The 16,222-nt window shown below is 41.4% G+C and overlaps 1 protein-coding gene across 1 annotated transcript in view; it reads right to left on the minus strand.

Annotated features, from left to right (window-relative positions):
- The window catches only part of CLIC5 (chloride intracellular channel 5), a 94,324-nt gene extending 83,054 nt beyond the window's left edge, over positions 1–11,270 (minus strand). The window contains exon 1 of the mRNA XM_080916641.1: positions 10,904–11,270. Coding sequence (XP_080772767.1) covers positions 10,904–10,966 — 63 coding nt within the window. The 5' untranslated portion in view covers positions 10,967–11,270. The remainder of the gene's footprint in view (positions 1–10,903) is intronic.
- Positions 11,271–16,222: the final 4,952 nt, after the last annotated feature.

Here is a 16,222-nt window from a genome sequence, read left to right on the forward strand (position 1 = left end):
GCTGCAATAGATTATCAGATGCAGTCCCATTTACCTTTTCTCACATCACCTGTGGATCCCAGAATACACCAGAATGTATTCCCTGTAAAGACACCAGCAGAGCAGGCAAGTAAAAAAAAAAAATAAATAAAAAAAGACAACATACAGACATCACAGTTTCTGAAAATTCAGAGAGAAAATAGAAGCCAAGGGATAAAGCACTTACCCAACAAAGACAAACCCAGAAATAAGTACCTAGACCTATAATCAACCCAAACCTAGATGCCTATATTCCAGTGCAAAATACACAAAAATAACAACCAGGGCAATACGTCTCCACTAGAACCCTGCTACCCTGCTACCTTATAACATCAGGCCATGAATATTCCAACACAGCTGAAATACAAGGAAAAGACCTTAAAACTAACTATATGACGATTAAAGAGGAAATGAATAAATGCCATAAAGAAAGCCAGGAAGACACAAACACATAGGGGATATGAACAAATCCCTTTAAAAAAGCCAAGAAAATACAAACAAACAGTTGAAGGAAACCCATAAAACTGTTCAAGACTTAAAAATGAAAATAGAAGCAATAAAAGAAACACAAACCCAGGAAATTCAGGAAATAAAAAGTTTAGAAATTTGAACAGGAACTACAGAAAAAAAGCTTCATCAACAGAATATAAGAGATGAAAAAGAAAATCTAAAGAATTAAAAATATGATAGAAGAAATAGATACATCAGTCAAATAAAGTATTAAATCTAAAAATTCACGAGACAAAGCATTCAAGAAATCTGGGACACCATGAAAAGACCAAACCTAAGAATAATAGGAATAGAGGAGATGGTGGAGAAGGAGAAAGAGAAGAAGAAGGGGGAGAAAGAGGAGGAAAGGGGGAGAAAGAGGAGGAGGAGGCCAACTCAAAGGACAGGAAAATATATTCAACAAAATTATACAAGAAAATGTCCTTAACCTAAAGAAGAAGATGCTTTATGAGATTTAAAATACATATAGATCACAAAATAGTTTGAACCAGAAAAGAAAGTTCCCTTTCCATATAATAATCAAAACAACAAACACATTGAACAAGGATATTAAAAGCTACAAGGAAAAAGTACAAGTAGCATACATACAAAGGCAGACCTATTAGAATTACACACAGCTTCTCAGTGGAGATTCTAAAAGTCAGAAGAACCTGGACAGATGTGCTCCAGAACCTAAGAGACCACAGATGCCAAGTCATATTACTAACCTAGCAAAATTGTCATTCATTCATAAATAAAAAATAAGTTATTCTGTGAAAAAAATCAAATTTAAACAATATCTCCCTACAAATTCAACCCTACAGAAAGAGCTAGAAAGAAAATTCCAACCTTAGGAGGTTAACTAAATCCATGAAAACACAGTAAATAAATAAAATCAGCAAACCAAAAGAAAAGAAGCACACATATATACACACAAACACACTGCCACCAACACCACCACCAATAAAATAAGAGGAATTAATAGCCATTGATCCTTGACATCTCTCAACATCAATGAACTCAATTCTGAAATAAAAAGACAGAGACTGACAGAGTGAACATGGAAACAGGATCTATTCTGCCATAAATAGGAAACATGCCTCAACATCAAGGATAGACATTACCTCAGGATCAAGGGTTGAAAAAAAGAAACAACCTAGTAGTTATTTTAATATATAACAGACTTCAAACCATAACTAGTCAAAAAAGATGAGGAAGGACACTATATATTTAGCAAAAGAGAAATGAACCCAAATGACATTTTAATTCTTAATATCTGTGTCTCAAAGATAAAGGCACAAAGTTTGTAAAAGAAATATTGCTACAGTTTAAATTACATATTGATTCTTACACACTGGGAGTAGGAGACCTTAATATCAAACTCTTACCAATGGAGAGGTATCCCAAAACTAAACCTAAATAGAGAAATACTCGAGCTAGCAAACATTATAAACAAAGTAGACCAAACATATTTATGGAATCTCTCTCTCTCTCTCTCTCTCTCTCTCTCTCTCTCTCTCACACACACACACACACACACACACACACACACACACACACGCACACATATAATCTTTCATCTCAACACCTCATAAAAATTTCTCCAAAATTGAGCACATACACATACACAAGCCAAATCGCAACAGATACAAAAATACTGAAATAACACTATGCATCCTATCCCTATCAGACGTCTACAGATTAAAGTTGGATATCAACAACAACAGAAAAAAATACAAAGTTTAAAATCTTGTGGAAACTGAACAACTTCTTAGTTAAGGAAAGATAGATTAAGAATAAAGAAAGAAAGGATGAAAGGAAGGAAGGAAGGAAGAACGAAAGAAAGAAATTAAAGACTTTCTAGAATTCAATGAAAATGAAGGCATAAATAACATAACCAAACACAAGACACAATAAAAGTGGTGCTAAGAGGAAAGTTCATAGCACTAAGTACCTACATAAAAAGACTGGTGAGATCTCATATGAGCAACTTCACCACATACCTGAAAGCTCTAGAATAAAAAGAAGTAAACACACCCAAGAGGAGAATGCATCAAGAAAAAAAAAAAAAAAAAAAAAATTAAACTTCAGAGTTGAAATAAATAAAGTGAAAACTAAAAACAAAGAGAACAATATGAAAAGTCCATGAAACAGAGTTGGTTCTGTTAGTAAAGCAACAAGAGAGACAAGCTCTTGTTCAAATTAGCTAAAGGACATAGAGAGTGTATCTAAAGTAATAAAATCAGAAACAGAGAGGGAGATATAACAGCAGACACTGAGGAAATCATAAAGAAATACTTTAAAATACCTGTACTCCATCAAAGTGAAAAATCTAAAGGAAATGAATGATTTTCTCAATAGACATTATTAATCAAAGTTAAATAAAGATCAAATAAGTAATTCAAATAAATGTATAACCCTTAGTATAATAAAGCTGTCATTAAAAGTCTTCCAACAACAACTATCTCAGAGTCAGAAGGTTTAACACAGAACTTCACCAGACTTTCAAAGAAGAGTTAATGCCAAAAGTCCTCAAATTATTTCACAACAGAAAAAAAGGAACATTACCAAATTCATTTTATGAAGCCACAATTACTCTGATACTGAAACCACATGAAGACTTAACAAAGAGAATAACAGACCAATTTTCTTCATAAACAAAGAAGCATGAATACTGAATAAAATACTTGGAAACAATCAAATCCAAGAACATAATGAAAACAATCATTCATCATGACCAAGTGGACTTCATATCAGAGATGCAGGGATGTTTTAACATATGGAAACCAGTAATATAATCCACCATATAAATAAACTAAAAGGAATAAAACCTCACTCAATCATCTTATAAAATACACAAGAAATTTTCTTAACAGAATCCCCACCCCTTCATGATAAAAATCCTGGAGAAATTAGGAAAACAAGGGACATACCTAAACATAATAAAGGTAATTTACAGCAAACTTATAACTGACATCAACTTAAATGGAGAGAAACTCAAAGCAATTCCACTAAAATTAGAAACAATATAAGGCTTCTACTATATTCAATATAGTACTAGAAGTTCTAGCTAGAGCAACAAGACAGAGAAAGGGGATACAGATTGGAAAGGGAATAGTCTAAGTATCACTATTTTTAGATAATGTGATAGTATACATAGTGGTCTTCAAAATTCTACCAGAGAATTCCTACCACTGATAAACACCTTCAGCAAAGTGGCTGGATACAAGATTAACCTTTAAAAAAGCAGTAGCTCTCCTATATATAAATGACACACATACTAAGAAAGAAATCAGGAAAACAACACCTTTTACAATAGTCTTAACTAGTGTAACATATCTTGGGGTAACACTAACTAAGCAAGTGAAATATGGGGTGATAAAAATGCCAAGTCTTTAAAGAAAGAAATCAAAGGAGATATCAGAAGATGCAAATATCTACCATATTCATAAGTAGGAAAAATTAACATAGTCAAAATGGCTGTCCTACCCAAGGCAATCTACAGATTCAATTTAACCCCATCAAAAGTCCAACATAATTTTTTACAGACCTAGAAAGAACAATACAAAACTTTATGTGGAAAAACAAAAAACCCAAGATGGCTAATACAATACTGTACAATAAAAGAACGTCTGGAAGTATCAACACCGCTGATTTCCATGTGTACTACAGAGCTATATTGATTTAAAAAAAATCATGGCATTGGCAAAAAAAAAAAAAAAAAAAAAAAAAAAAAAAAAAAAAAACCGGCTTGTTGAACAATGGAATTGAATTGAAGACGAGGGCATAAATCCTAATACATATGGACCTGTGATTTTTCTATTATAACGAAATACACACTGGAAAAAGAGAATTTTCAACAAATAGTGCTGGTCTAAGTGGACTTGATAGGAGAAAACGTGGAGAATACCCTTTAAACACATTGGCACGGGAGACAACTTTCTGAACAGCACACTAACAGCACAGGTACTAAGATCAACAATTATGACCTTGTGAAACTAAAAAGTTTCTAAGGCAAAGTGGCAGCCTACTGAATAAGAAGCGATTTTCACCAACTCCACATATGAAAGAGGACTAATATCCAAATGAAATAAAGAATTACAAAAAAAAACTAGACATCAAAAAACTGAATAATCTAATTTTTAAAATGGATTTTTAAATCTAAACCAAATATTCTCAATGGTGGAATCTCAAATGCCTGAGAAACACTTAGTTGTCAGAATGTCTAAGATCAGTAACATCAGAGTCAGCTCATGCTAGAGAGAGTGAAGCCCAAGGGAAACACTACTTCATTGCTGATGGGAGTGCAAACTTGTACAGCCACTGCGGAAATCAATATGGTGATTTCTAAAAAAAAAAAAAAAAAAAAAAAAAAAAAAAAAAAAAAAAATGGTGAATTAATCTACCTTCAGACACAGCTATACCATTCTTGGGTATATACTCAAAGGACATTTCATCCTACAGTAAAGATACTTGCTCAACCATGTTCACTGTGGCTTTATTAGTAACCGAAACTTAAAACAGAAACTTAAAATACCTTGCCCTTCAATGGAAGAATGGATAAAAAAATATGGTGGTAAATTTACATGGCAGAGTATTGCTCAGATTTTTTAAATGACACTATAAAAATAGATAGAACTTGAAAAAAATAAGCAACACAAGTGAGGTAACCCAGAAAGACAAACACAACACCTATTCACTTGAAATAGGTATTAGCTGTTAAGTAAATGACAACCAAGCCACAACACATAAGAGGTTAGGTAACAAGGAGGTCTCTAGGGAGATGCATAGATCTTCCTGGGAAGGCGAAATGGTAGAGATTTTACAGGTGGACTGGGGTTGGTGGGGACAGAATCAGGTACAAGCAGGTTGTGGGGAGAGATGTGAAGAAGGGAGAGACAGATGGTACTGGGGGTATTTGAAGGCTGCTGTGGAAACCTAGTGAAGTGGAAACTTCCTGGAATTTATGAAGGGGGCTCTAATGAGGGCTCTTAGTAATGAAGACTGGAGTCTCAGCTGGCCATCTCTTGTAGCCAGGCAAGACTTCCAGCGGATGGCCTGGGTTACATTCAGTTGACTTGTTGGCCAAATAGTTCCCACAGAAATCTCCAAACAGCTCAGGCAGATGCTAAGATACAGGGTTGCTTAGCAACCTGAAAACTGACAGCAGTACCCCATCACTAAAGACTACATCTCACTGAACATAGAGAGGCTGAGCTGGTGCCTACATGGAACCTTCACTCCTTTGTTCTTCCCCTATGTGCAGGAATGTAGTCTACAGGCTGCCAGAAGAGAAACACGGACACCAATTCAAGTCACAGAACTTTTGACCTACAGTCTTTCCTGCCTGCAAAATATGCTAGGGCAATGGTGGCATAGAACTTGTGGGAGAAGCCAACCAATGTCTGATTTAACTGTGGCCTACTCTACAAAAAAAAAAGGAACCCTTACCTGACACTGCTTGGGTAACCAAGAATCAGAGACTAGATAGCCCTGAGACCTGGGGTAAAACCAAACACAACCCATCTTTTAAAAAGAAAAATCAATGAAATGATTGCTAATGATATTCTACAATACTCATAGACCAGTGCCTTATTGCTAATGATATTATACAATACTCATAGACCAGTGCCTTATTCAGTCATCATCAGAGAAGCTTCCTTGAGAGAAGAAATAAGAGACCATAACCCTGGCCTATGAAGAAGGAGAAACCAATAGCGAGTGAGGTGAAGGGAGGAGTAAAAGCTGAAAGGAGGCTGAGGAGACGGTTCAGTTGGTAAATGCCTGCACCATGTAAACTTGAGGGCGTGAATTGAGAGCCCCAGGCATCCAGGTAAAAGCCTGATATGGTGCTTATCTGAAACCCCATGCTGGTGGGGACAGGGGCAAGCAGATTCCTGGAGTTGACTGGGTGATCTCCAGGCTCACTGAAAGACCCTTTCTCAAAGGATAAAGTAGAAAATGGTCAAATAAGTCACCTCTGACTTTCACATGCATGTACATACATACACATATTCACCAACATACATGCATGCACATTTCCACACAAACATATACCTATAGGTACACACACACACACACACACACACACACACACACACACACACACACACAACACACCTCATGAAACAGCTCACACTCATGTGAACTGCCCAAAGGGACCAGGCATCAGAGCAACACAGCAGCTGATGGTTATTCAGGAACAGCAGGAGGTTTCATCCTGCCTGTTCTGGAAACCAGAAGAGCACACTCCTGACTTGCCTGGTGCCCTGCTTCTCTGTCAGAGCTTTCAGGGCGCCTGGGGAAGAGAACAACTAGTCGCTTCCACGGGACAATCACAAGGATTGCTTTATTCTCTCAGAACACGCACATGCTGGGGATAACTGTGTGACTAGTCATGTCCACACATGGACTGTTCTAGAGTTCTGTGGAGAGATTTCCTAACCAGCCCATCAGCGAGTGCTAATTTAGTTGAGCTTTCTATCCACGGTCCTGACCACTACACCCTAAGTTTACTAGACAGTCAGGATTTTAGCACACACCATCTCATCCATAGCAGAAGCTGCCTGCTCTGCACCCCCTGGCTGTTTGGAAGGCCTGGACACTGGACTCACCTCAGGGTGCTGATGAAAAGACTGCTCTGGGCTCTGCCCAAGGGGACTGATGTCACTGGGGCATGTCCTAAGTGACTTGCTCATGCCAGCCTCCAATTTGAAAATCCATGCTTCCAGCCCCAAGAAATGACTGTTAGGGGACAAGTTCACCATGATGTCTTCTCTTTGGTACCCTTCTGGATCTGGGATGTAGGGTGGGGCTCAGAGTGGAGGGAGATTCTGATCTAGCCTGCTCAGAACATCCTGTGAGTGTTCCCTCCCTCAAATTGTTTTCTGTTTTACTTTCACTCTCTTCTCGCTCTATTCTTTCCCTCACCAAACCGCAGCCACTTCCTCCTCTAACCTGGTGCCCTCCCTTTTATGATCAAAGTCCAAGCTACAGATGATCTCACCCATTCTGAAAATATCCCTGCAAGAGAGGAGGGAGCCAAGCCTCCGCTCTCCAAGGGAAATCAGGGACACACAGACCCAACCGAGCCTCTGTGTGCCAAACACCACTAACAGGAAGATGGAAGATAAGACATCTGTAGGCGTCTTCAATGCACAGCACGTTTACCCGTATGTCCCAGCTGAACTTGCACAGCAAGTTGGTGGTGACTCCATCTGCCTAACCAGAGCACCGAACATCCACACAACCCCTTCACATCTGTTCTTTCAAGATGAGCACCAGAAATGGTTCCCTTCGCTCTCCAAGTGTCCTGGCTTGGACGATGAATCCAAGTGTTGTTGTTGCTTCCAAACATGTTTTGGCTAAAGGAGATTAGGGAAGCTGAGTGATTCATTCAGAGTCATCGAGCTCACAGAAGCAGTGAGATGAGTTGGGTACAGGTTTTGTGTAACATCTGAGAGCCTAACTTAAAAAAAAAAAAAAAAAAAAAAAACAAAACAAAACAGACAAAAGGCTTATGATGGGACTCAGCTGGTGGAGTGCTCGCCTAGCAAGCATGAAATCCTTGATTTGACCTTCGGTGTATTGAACATGGTGACACATTATTAGCATTTTGGATTAGGAAAGATTAGGAGATCAAGGTCATTTGGGGAGTTCAAGGCTAGCCTGGGCTCCATGATATGCCAGTAAATGAAGAGAAAATGGACTGGTATCTTAGCTTTTGGGGAAGGATGAGATATTTAGCACATGAGGTGCCAGAGTGGAGGCTGGAATCTGAATGGTGTTCCCCATCTACTTCAGGGCATTTCCCACACCCTCTTTGAGCACAGGCTTGCTCAGTGACATCAGGACTCTAATCCCTTTTGTTTCCCTGAGTTACTGGAAGGGAGTAGACCTCAGTTCATCTAGGGCTGTGACTTCAAGTATTGGGAGATCCTGTGGGTCCTAATGAACTGTTTTCTTCATCTTATATAGGAGTGAAATGGTCTTCATGAATAAAGCTGGGGCGCTCCAGTGAGATAAGCCCCCCTCCCCATACTTCACATGACCTACAGTGCTGTCCTGTCTCACAGCTGTGACAGTTAGTATCACTGCAGTAAACTCAGATGAGGACAGCACAGCAGGGGAGCACAGTCTTTGAAACTTACAGGACAGTAGTTTAGGGGGGACCCAGTGTTGTGCTGAATTGAGGAGGGGTAGTCTTTAACCCGCTGCTGAAAATGACCCACAGCATGGCTCCAGGTTTCTTTATGGGGACCAAACAACCCTCCCCTTCAGAAAGCACCTCTGCTACCCAATTCCAGATGCCAAGAGATTTTCTTCCAGGGAGAATCCAGAATGTAGACACTAGATTTGGGAACAACAGTCTGATTTCTGCAAGCCGGGCAGAATCCTGCTTCCCTAAAATGGCACCGTTGGAGGCTCAGAGAAGCATCCTCGCTTTACACACAGGTATTCGTTTTTGTTATTCTAGACAGTGTTTCTCAGTGTAGCCCTTGAGACTGGCCTCTGCCTACGGGGTGCTGGGATTAAAGGCATTGTCCACCGCCCAGCTGACCCAGCTTTTATGTATACCTTGTGATCATAACAGCCACCAGAAGCTCAAAAACTTGAGGATGGGTATAAAACATGTCTCTGTCATCAATCTGGTCTCAGAGTCACAAAGGCCTGCTGGCTCTTACTACCTGCCTTTCCTTAAGAAATCAGGTAGGTGACCGCACAGACATTCTAGAATTCTTTGGGGGCCACCGGAGCTGGGGAGTAAGTGTTTTTTTGGTTTTTTTTTTGTTTTTTTTTTTTTTTATTTATTTAAGTAGACAAAATCTCCAAATGCTGCCAACATGAAATTCCAAAGATACAGGTAGAATTGGTCTCCGTGCTCAGTGAGGGGCAAAGGGCTCCTTTGGCTCCAGAGAAGCAATTTGTGTTTGAAATATCTCTCAGGGAACCTGACACTTGAAGTTTCTACTCCCGGGGAATCTGAGTAAGTCAAAGACTGGCTCTCTTAAGGAAAGCTGCAAGGTTTTGTGAACCCTGTGGCCATTCACCCTCCCTGCTATGGGCCTGGGGCCCCCATGGCCCCATCCTGCCCAGCCTGGGAGGTTCCTTTCCTAAGTCTGCCAGTGCGGGAAAACTGCTGTTTGGAGAGTATCAACATCGCTTTGTAGACATGAAATAAGTTACAACAGATTATATATTAAAAATTCAATATTTATATTGAAGTGTGTGTGTGTGTATTAGTGTGTGCGTGTGTGTGTGTGTGTGTGCATGCGCGCACGTGCACGCGTGTTTGAGAGGTGTCAAAGATTGTTACTCAGCTTTACACAAACCTAAACCTTTCTGCTGAAGTCTATTCAATTGGTTTGGAAACAGGTGATTTAAGCAAATTAACACTTTTCTGCTTCCAAGTGATGTGCATGCCCTTTAGAGCAGCAGGGTGTTCTCAGAGCTAGGCTCCGCACTCTGTTCTTGGAAAACTGCTCTTGAAGATTTTCTTCCCCTTTGTGACAGCGCTAGGTAATCAGGCAGTAGAGCTCTCCCCTCCCCCAAAGTCCTGGCGACTCTGCAGCCCAGCCTAGAGGCTGCCTCGGGTTTCCCGTTTCTGCTTCTGCAGTGTCCCGGCAAGGAGGGCTGATCAAATGTTTCTGCCTACACCTGCGGGGCGGGCCTCCCTCCTCCCGCAACTTGCAAAAATAAAAATAAAAATAAAAACTACAGCTGCTGTCTGGTGCCTGCTGCTGCCCACGGAGCTCCCAAGAAGCAGGGGGGCTTAGTTTGGTTCTTCGAGAAGCTGCTGCTTTGAAGCTCAAGTCCGGTTGACTGGCAGGTCCCCTGGTTACCTGAGACTGCCCTGCAGAGTCATAATGACAGCGGTAATAACAGCAGGGAACTGGGTGTTCAGTTTTTTTCTTTCTTTTTTCTTTCTTTCTCCTCTACAAGTTACAAAGCAATAAAATAGCATTGTGGACTTCGCTTTTATTTTAGTGCTTCTGGATAAAAGAAGAGGAGGGTACTAGGAAATGCTTTTTTTCCCTCCTTCCCTACCCCTGCCATTGAAAAAAAGTCCAGCCAGATTGCCCTGGCCCTGTATCTGGAGACAAACTTCTACCTAGCCAACATCCCTTCCCTTGGATCACAGGATTCCTGCTTCTCTTGGAGCTCAGGATGCGGGGCAGCGACCTGTCCTACAATGTCTGCTGCTGAACTCTTCAAGAAGACAGCCACCTACCAGGTCGATGCTCACTCCGTTCTAGTGGAAAGGTCACCCACAGGACCATGAGGGCGCTGGACTGCGCTCCCTAGGGAGGGTCTCAAGTCCCAGAGGGATCTGCGTCCTGATACTTGAGATCTAGCCACCTCCAGCCCAGGAGGAGGCCCGCGAATGCCGACCTACCTTTACGAAGAGCTCGATCTCCGGGTCCCTGTCGTCCCCATTAGCTGTCGCGGAGTCCATCATGCCTTCGGTGCCCCGGACCACGGTCCCGGGCCTGAGAGGCGCCACCTCTGCAGCGCTTTAGGCTCTTTCTCACAGCGAGGAGTGCTCCCTTCTGCACGGTGTTTATTATTATTATTTTTTTCCTTTTAAGACTACCAGTTTTTCATCAGTTTCTCCAAACAAGGACAGCTATGTCTGAGAGATCGGGGTCCCAGGTGTCACACTGAAAGAGCAGACTCTAAGAGCCAGCAGGGGGCTAAAAGGAAAAGATAGCTAAGGGGTTGACAACAGGTCCCGAGAGCAACAAGTGCCTGCTGCTGGGAGGTGTCACAGGATCCGTGACTGTCAGCGATCCCGCGCCGCCTCGGGTGCGCCCAAAATAGACCGCGGCCGTGGGGCGGGGTCAGTCGGGGCGGGGACGGAGTGGGGGGGGACACTGTGGGAGCTCAGCATCCGCTGGACCCCTTACTACTGCTACTCATCTTGAGACCCCTTACTACTGCTGCTCATTCAGAGCTGGCCAAGGTAGTCAGTCTCCAAAGGCCAAGAGTATGCCCTGCAGGGCATAAAGTGGGGGCACAGAAGATGATTTTTAATTTTTTTAATTTTTGTTTTTTAATGAAGAAGTTCAGCTAGCCCACGTTTTCTACTACCAAAACCACCTTCGCAGAGCTTGCCACTTTTGCTCTGCAAATAGAGGAGCTTGGGGGGGGAGCCTGGGAAAGGCAGAGGGGTGAGCCGGCAGGGTCAGGTGCATGGAGCCAGAGATCTGCAGCTTTCAACTTTATGGGGTTTTCTGTTCCCTTGTTTGGTTTTATTTTCCTCTGCTTTCTTATTCTCTCCCTCCCTCCCTCTTTCCTCTCACCTCCACCTCCTCTTGTTTGTTCTCCTAATTCTCTGTCTCTCTGTCTCTCCATACACACGAAAACACACACACACACACACACACACACACACACACACACACATGCGCGCACCTCATGTTGTCCAGGCTGGCTTTAGCCTTGAACTCACTACTGAGAGTAACTGAAACTGGTTTGGAATTCCTCATCTGCCTACCTCTAACCTTCCAAGTGCTTACAGGTTTATGTCACCACACCCAGCTCCTCTCTCTCTCTCTCTCTCTCTCTCTCTCTCTCTCTCTCTCTCTCCCTCCTGAACTATGATACAGAGGGAGAAATGCTCACATCCTGCAAGTATATCTCAATGTATTTTCACCAGCTGCTACCAGCATTAGATGAAGGAAGAAAATACTAGCTACACCAGCAGAGGTTCCTGCTCTTTCTATTTCTTCTGCTTTTGCCCTGCCCGGGATAACCCTTACCCAGACTTGAAATAGTCTAAGGTGAGAGGTAAGGTTAGTAGGTTGAGGCTAGTAACCCTGGTTTCTTTCAACCATAATAACATTGGACACAATTAACTTTGAAATGTTTCCCTTAGTTATATACTTAGGAATGGTGCTGCTAAATCACAGAATATGAGATGTTCGTGATAAATATTCTCTTATGGTTTTCTGAAGTTCTCCCTACCTCTTGTTTCTTTTTAATGTGTGAGGTACATGCTCGGCAAGCTAGAGGTCTTGAGTTGGGCAAGCTCAGTGGCCTGGCTCTGCTCCCGGGTGTCTGGAGGTGGAGACTAAGCGGACTCTGGGTTCCGATGAAAGACATTGTGTCAATATACAATAGAGAAAGCAATCAAAGATGTCTTATTTGTTATAAATGGTGTTGTTAGCCTGATTTTATAAAAGTGCAGAAACTGAGGAATGGAGTACGTAAAAAACTTGACTCTAGTTTTCAACCTAGGAAATGGTGAAGTCAGAATTTTAATACAGATAAACTGAAACTACTCAGATAGCTGCTTTTATTATTTTTATTTTTTTCATTTTATGAACAAACACTACACTGAGGGAAATGCAGGTCTAGTCCTAATCATAGAAATTAAAATCCATTTCAGTGAAGCAGTAACAGAAAGGAACAGGAGGGTGTCACATGAATAAGGCAGATGGAGGATACAGGTCTGAGTTTAGGTCTGAACTGTCTCTAAGCTGCCCATGTCCTAAAGACTTGGTTCCATCCATGACACCACTGGAACCTCTAAGAAGTGAGACCTAGCAGTAGATGGCAGTTGGGTCACTGGAGCCATTGTATCAAAGGGAATTGCCTTAGTTATTTTTCTATTGATGTAAGGAGACACAAGGACCAAGGCAACTTATTTTAAAAAGCATTTAATTAGGCTCTTGCTAACAGTTTCACAGGGAGAGTCCGTGACATCATGGCAGGAAGTATAATGCTGAGGAAGTAGTTAACAGCTTACGTCTTATCCACAAATTTTAGGTGGAGATAAATGGAGACTGGGCCTGGCATAGGCTTCTGAAACCTCAAATCCCACCCCCAGGGACAGACCACATTTCATATTTTAAGGCCACACCTCCTGCAACAAGGCCACGTCTCCTAGCCCTTGCCCAAACAGTTCTACTAACTTAGAGCCAAGCATTTAAACATAAGAGCTTATGGAAGCCTTTCTCATTTGAACTCCTACAGGAGTTAAGAAGCAGTGTCTGTTCGTCTCTTTTTACTATCTAAGAGGTAAATACCTCTCTCCACACAAGTTCCTGCCATTGTGTATAGTATAACTACAGGCCCTAAGCAGTGAGCCCACTTGATCATGGACTGTAGAACTTCCAAAACTGAGCCCAAACAAACCTTTCTTCTTTTTAAGGTGATCGTCTCAGGTATTTTGTCATGGCAGAAAAAGTGGACTAGCACAGAGGTGCTCCATGGGATGGCGTGCAAAAGGACTGCTTAACACAGTTGGGATGAGAAGAAGAAAAGGCTACACTGACCAAGTTGATTTGGAAGGAACTCCATGGCCCTGTATCTGATAGGTAGGTGGAAAAGAAGACAAGGTGTAGCCACCATTCACAGACTCCAAGCTCAAGAATCTCATTCTAACTTGTAAAACATCACCATGGCAGCATGCAACCCTTTGGGCATCTTAGCACTTAATCAAAGTGGGATCAGTTCCTCAGCTCCTCCTTGACTTCAGGCTCACATCAGCTGAGCCTTTAAACAGGCAGTCACCCTCACAGCTGAAACTCTGCAGCAGTGGTTACACACTCTAGGAAAGGACCAAGGCTACAAAGGAGTCCTGGGCCTTCACTGCATGATCATGGCTTCCATGCACTGGAATGTAGAGAATATTTTTAGCATCACTGTAGTAAATGCAAACAGAATCATAGGACCAAAAAGCAGAATTATAGGAACAAAAGCCTTGGGAGGTTCTTTTCATTAAAAGCCTTTTCCTGAAACTTTAGATTATTTTCTTGCCTTGGATATAAAGAATGTGTGAGATAACCTTCTTTCCTAGACCTCAAACATGCTAATATATTAAGCACAGCTAACCTGCATTTTATTTTCTTGACATATCGGAAAATAGGAAGTCTCTGTTTACTAGCATTTCTAGAAATCATCACATTTGATATCCCTACAAAGAACTCATAGTTTAAATGCAATAAACAATGTGTGTGTGTGTGTGTGTGTGTGTGTGAGAGAGAGAGAGAGAGAGAGAGAGAGAGAGAGAGAGAGAGAGGGAGAGAGGGAAGGAGGGAGAGAGAGACTGAGATAGAGACAGAGAGACAGAGAGATGGGGTAGGGGAGACTTGAGTGTAGTACACACAGAGATGGAGTTACATAAGATTCTAAACCGTTTGGCATGAGTGCTCCAAGGTCCTCTGCAAGAGCAGAAAATGCTCGTAACTGCTAAGTCATCTCTCCAGGCGCATATGTACTTCACTAGTCCCTACCTTGCACTAGCTTTGGCCATCAATTATTTTTCAAACAGTTTTAGTATTAGATCCTCAGTATGACTGATGTAAAGGTTTTATTTTTATATCTAATGAAGCAAAGCCAAGTTGCTTAGAATTGAGTATAGCTCTGACCAGCAGAAACACTTTAATTCTCATATTAACCCTAAGCTTCCTAAACACAGTATAAATTCTAGATTAATCTTTATCAGTAAAGAACTGCAAAAAAATGCTTTTAGTATTCAACTTGACAGCCACTCATACTAAAATTGGAACCAGAGAGAGGAGATTAGCATGAGCCAGAGAAGACTGATATGAAGGTCTGTGTAATACCTGTATTCTTATATGATTATTGAAGGGTAAAATACAACACATCTAATAGAAAGGTTATATTTAAGTTTATTAATATGAAAATATAACATAAGGAACAAAAAGTAAAAGAATTTGTGTAATTGTGTAGCTTATATAATTCAACTGAAATGCTAAAGTATTCGTTATAAGTATAAGAAAAGTTAGGTTTACCTATTGTAAGCCCCAAATAACATCCTGCATTTTATACAAAGGTATGAAGTAGCAAATTGTAGATTGCCCTGAAGCTGTTTGTATTTTAGTGTCAATTCCACTTCCCCAAGGAGGGCTGCCCAGTCACATACTCAAGAGGTGACTTCATCTGAACCTTTCCATTTTAATTAGTGACTGGGCAGGGTAAGGGAGGTGGAGAGAAGAGAGGTCTGAGAGGTTCCCAAGGACCAGCTAGACGCAGGTGGAATTGATTAGTATTAAATAGCTACGAACATTAATGATTTTATAGGTCCAGTATCTCATATACAAGGGCAGTTTGTATCTTTGTCTATTTGATGCAATCTTGTCATGTAGAGAATTTGTGGATTGAGAGTTGAATATATAAACCTATATGGAAAACTATTAGGCTGTAGAGTTGTATTTATGTGGGATTTTGGGGTAGAGAAACACGCTGGGACAGAGGCAGAGAACAGGTGGTAGAAAACTGCCAGGGAAGGAAGTTGTGTGAAAGGAGTGAGATCTGGGTGGAGGCTTGGACCAGGTGACAGAGGTACGTACGGCTCCGAACTAAAACCAGACCTGAGGAGTGAGTGAGACCTTGGGGCCGATGAAGAGATAAGCAAATTACACACACACACACACACACACACACACACACACACACACATATATATATATATTGCAACAGCAAAGCACTCTGGGCGTGGAGAGATGGCTCAGCAGTTAAGCTTGCATACTGTTTCTCCAGAAAACCCACCCATGTTCGACTCCTACTACCCACATCCTGTGGCTCACAGCCCACTGTGACTGCAGCTCTGGAAACCCTGATACATTTGGCCTCGGGGGTAACTGCATTCATGTGCACAATATCCACCAATGGACGTACACATAATTTAAAATGAATCTTTAAGAAACATTCAGACACAGAAACTGGAGAAATAGTTTGGAAGTTT

Source organism: Micromys minutus (assembly GCF_963924665.1).
Source record: "Micromys minutus genome assembly, chromosome: 5".
Lineage (NCBI taxonomy): Eukaryota > Metazoa > Chordata > Mammalia > Rodentia > Muridae > Micromys > Micromys minutus.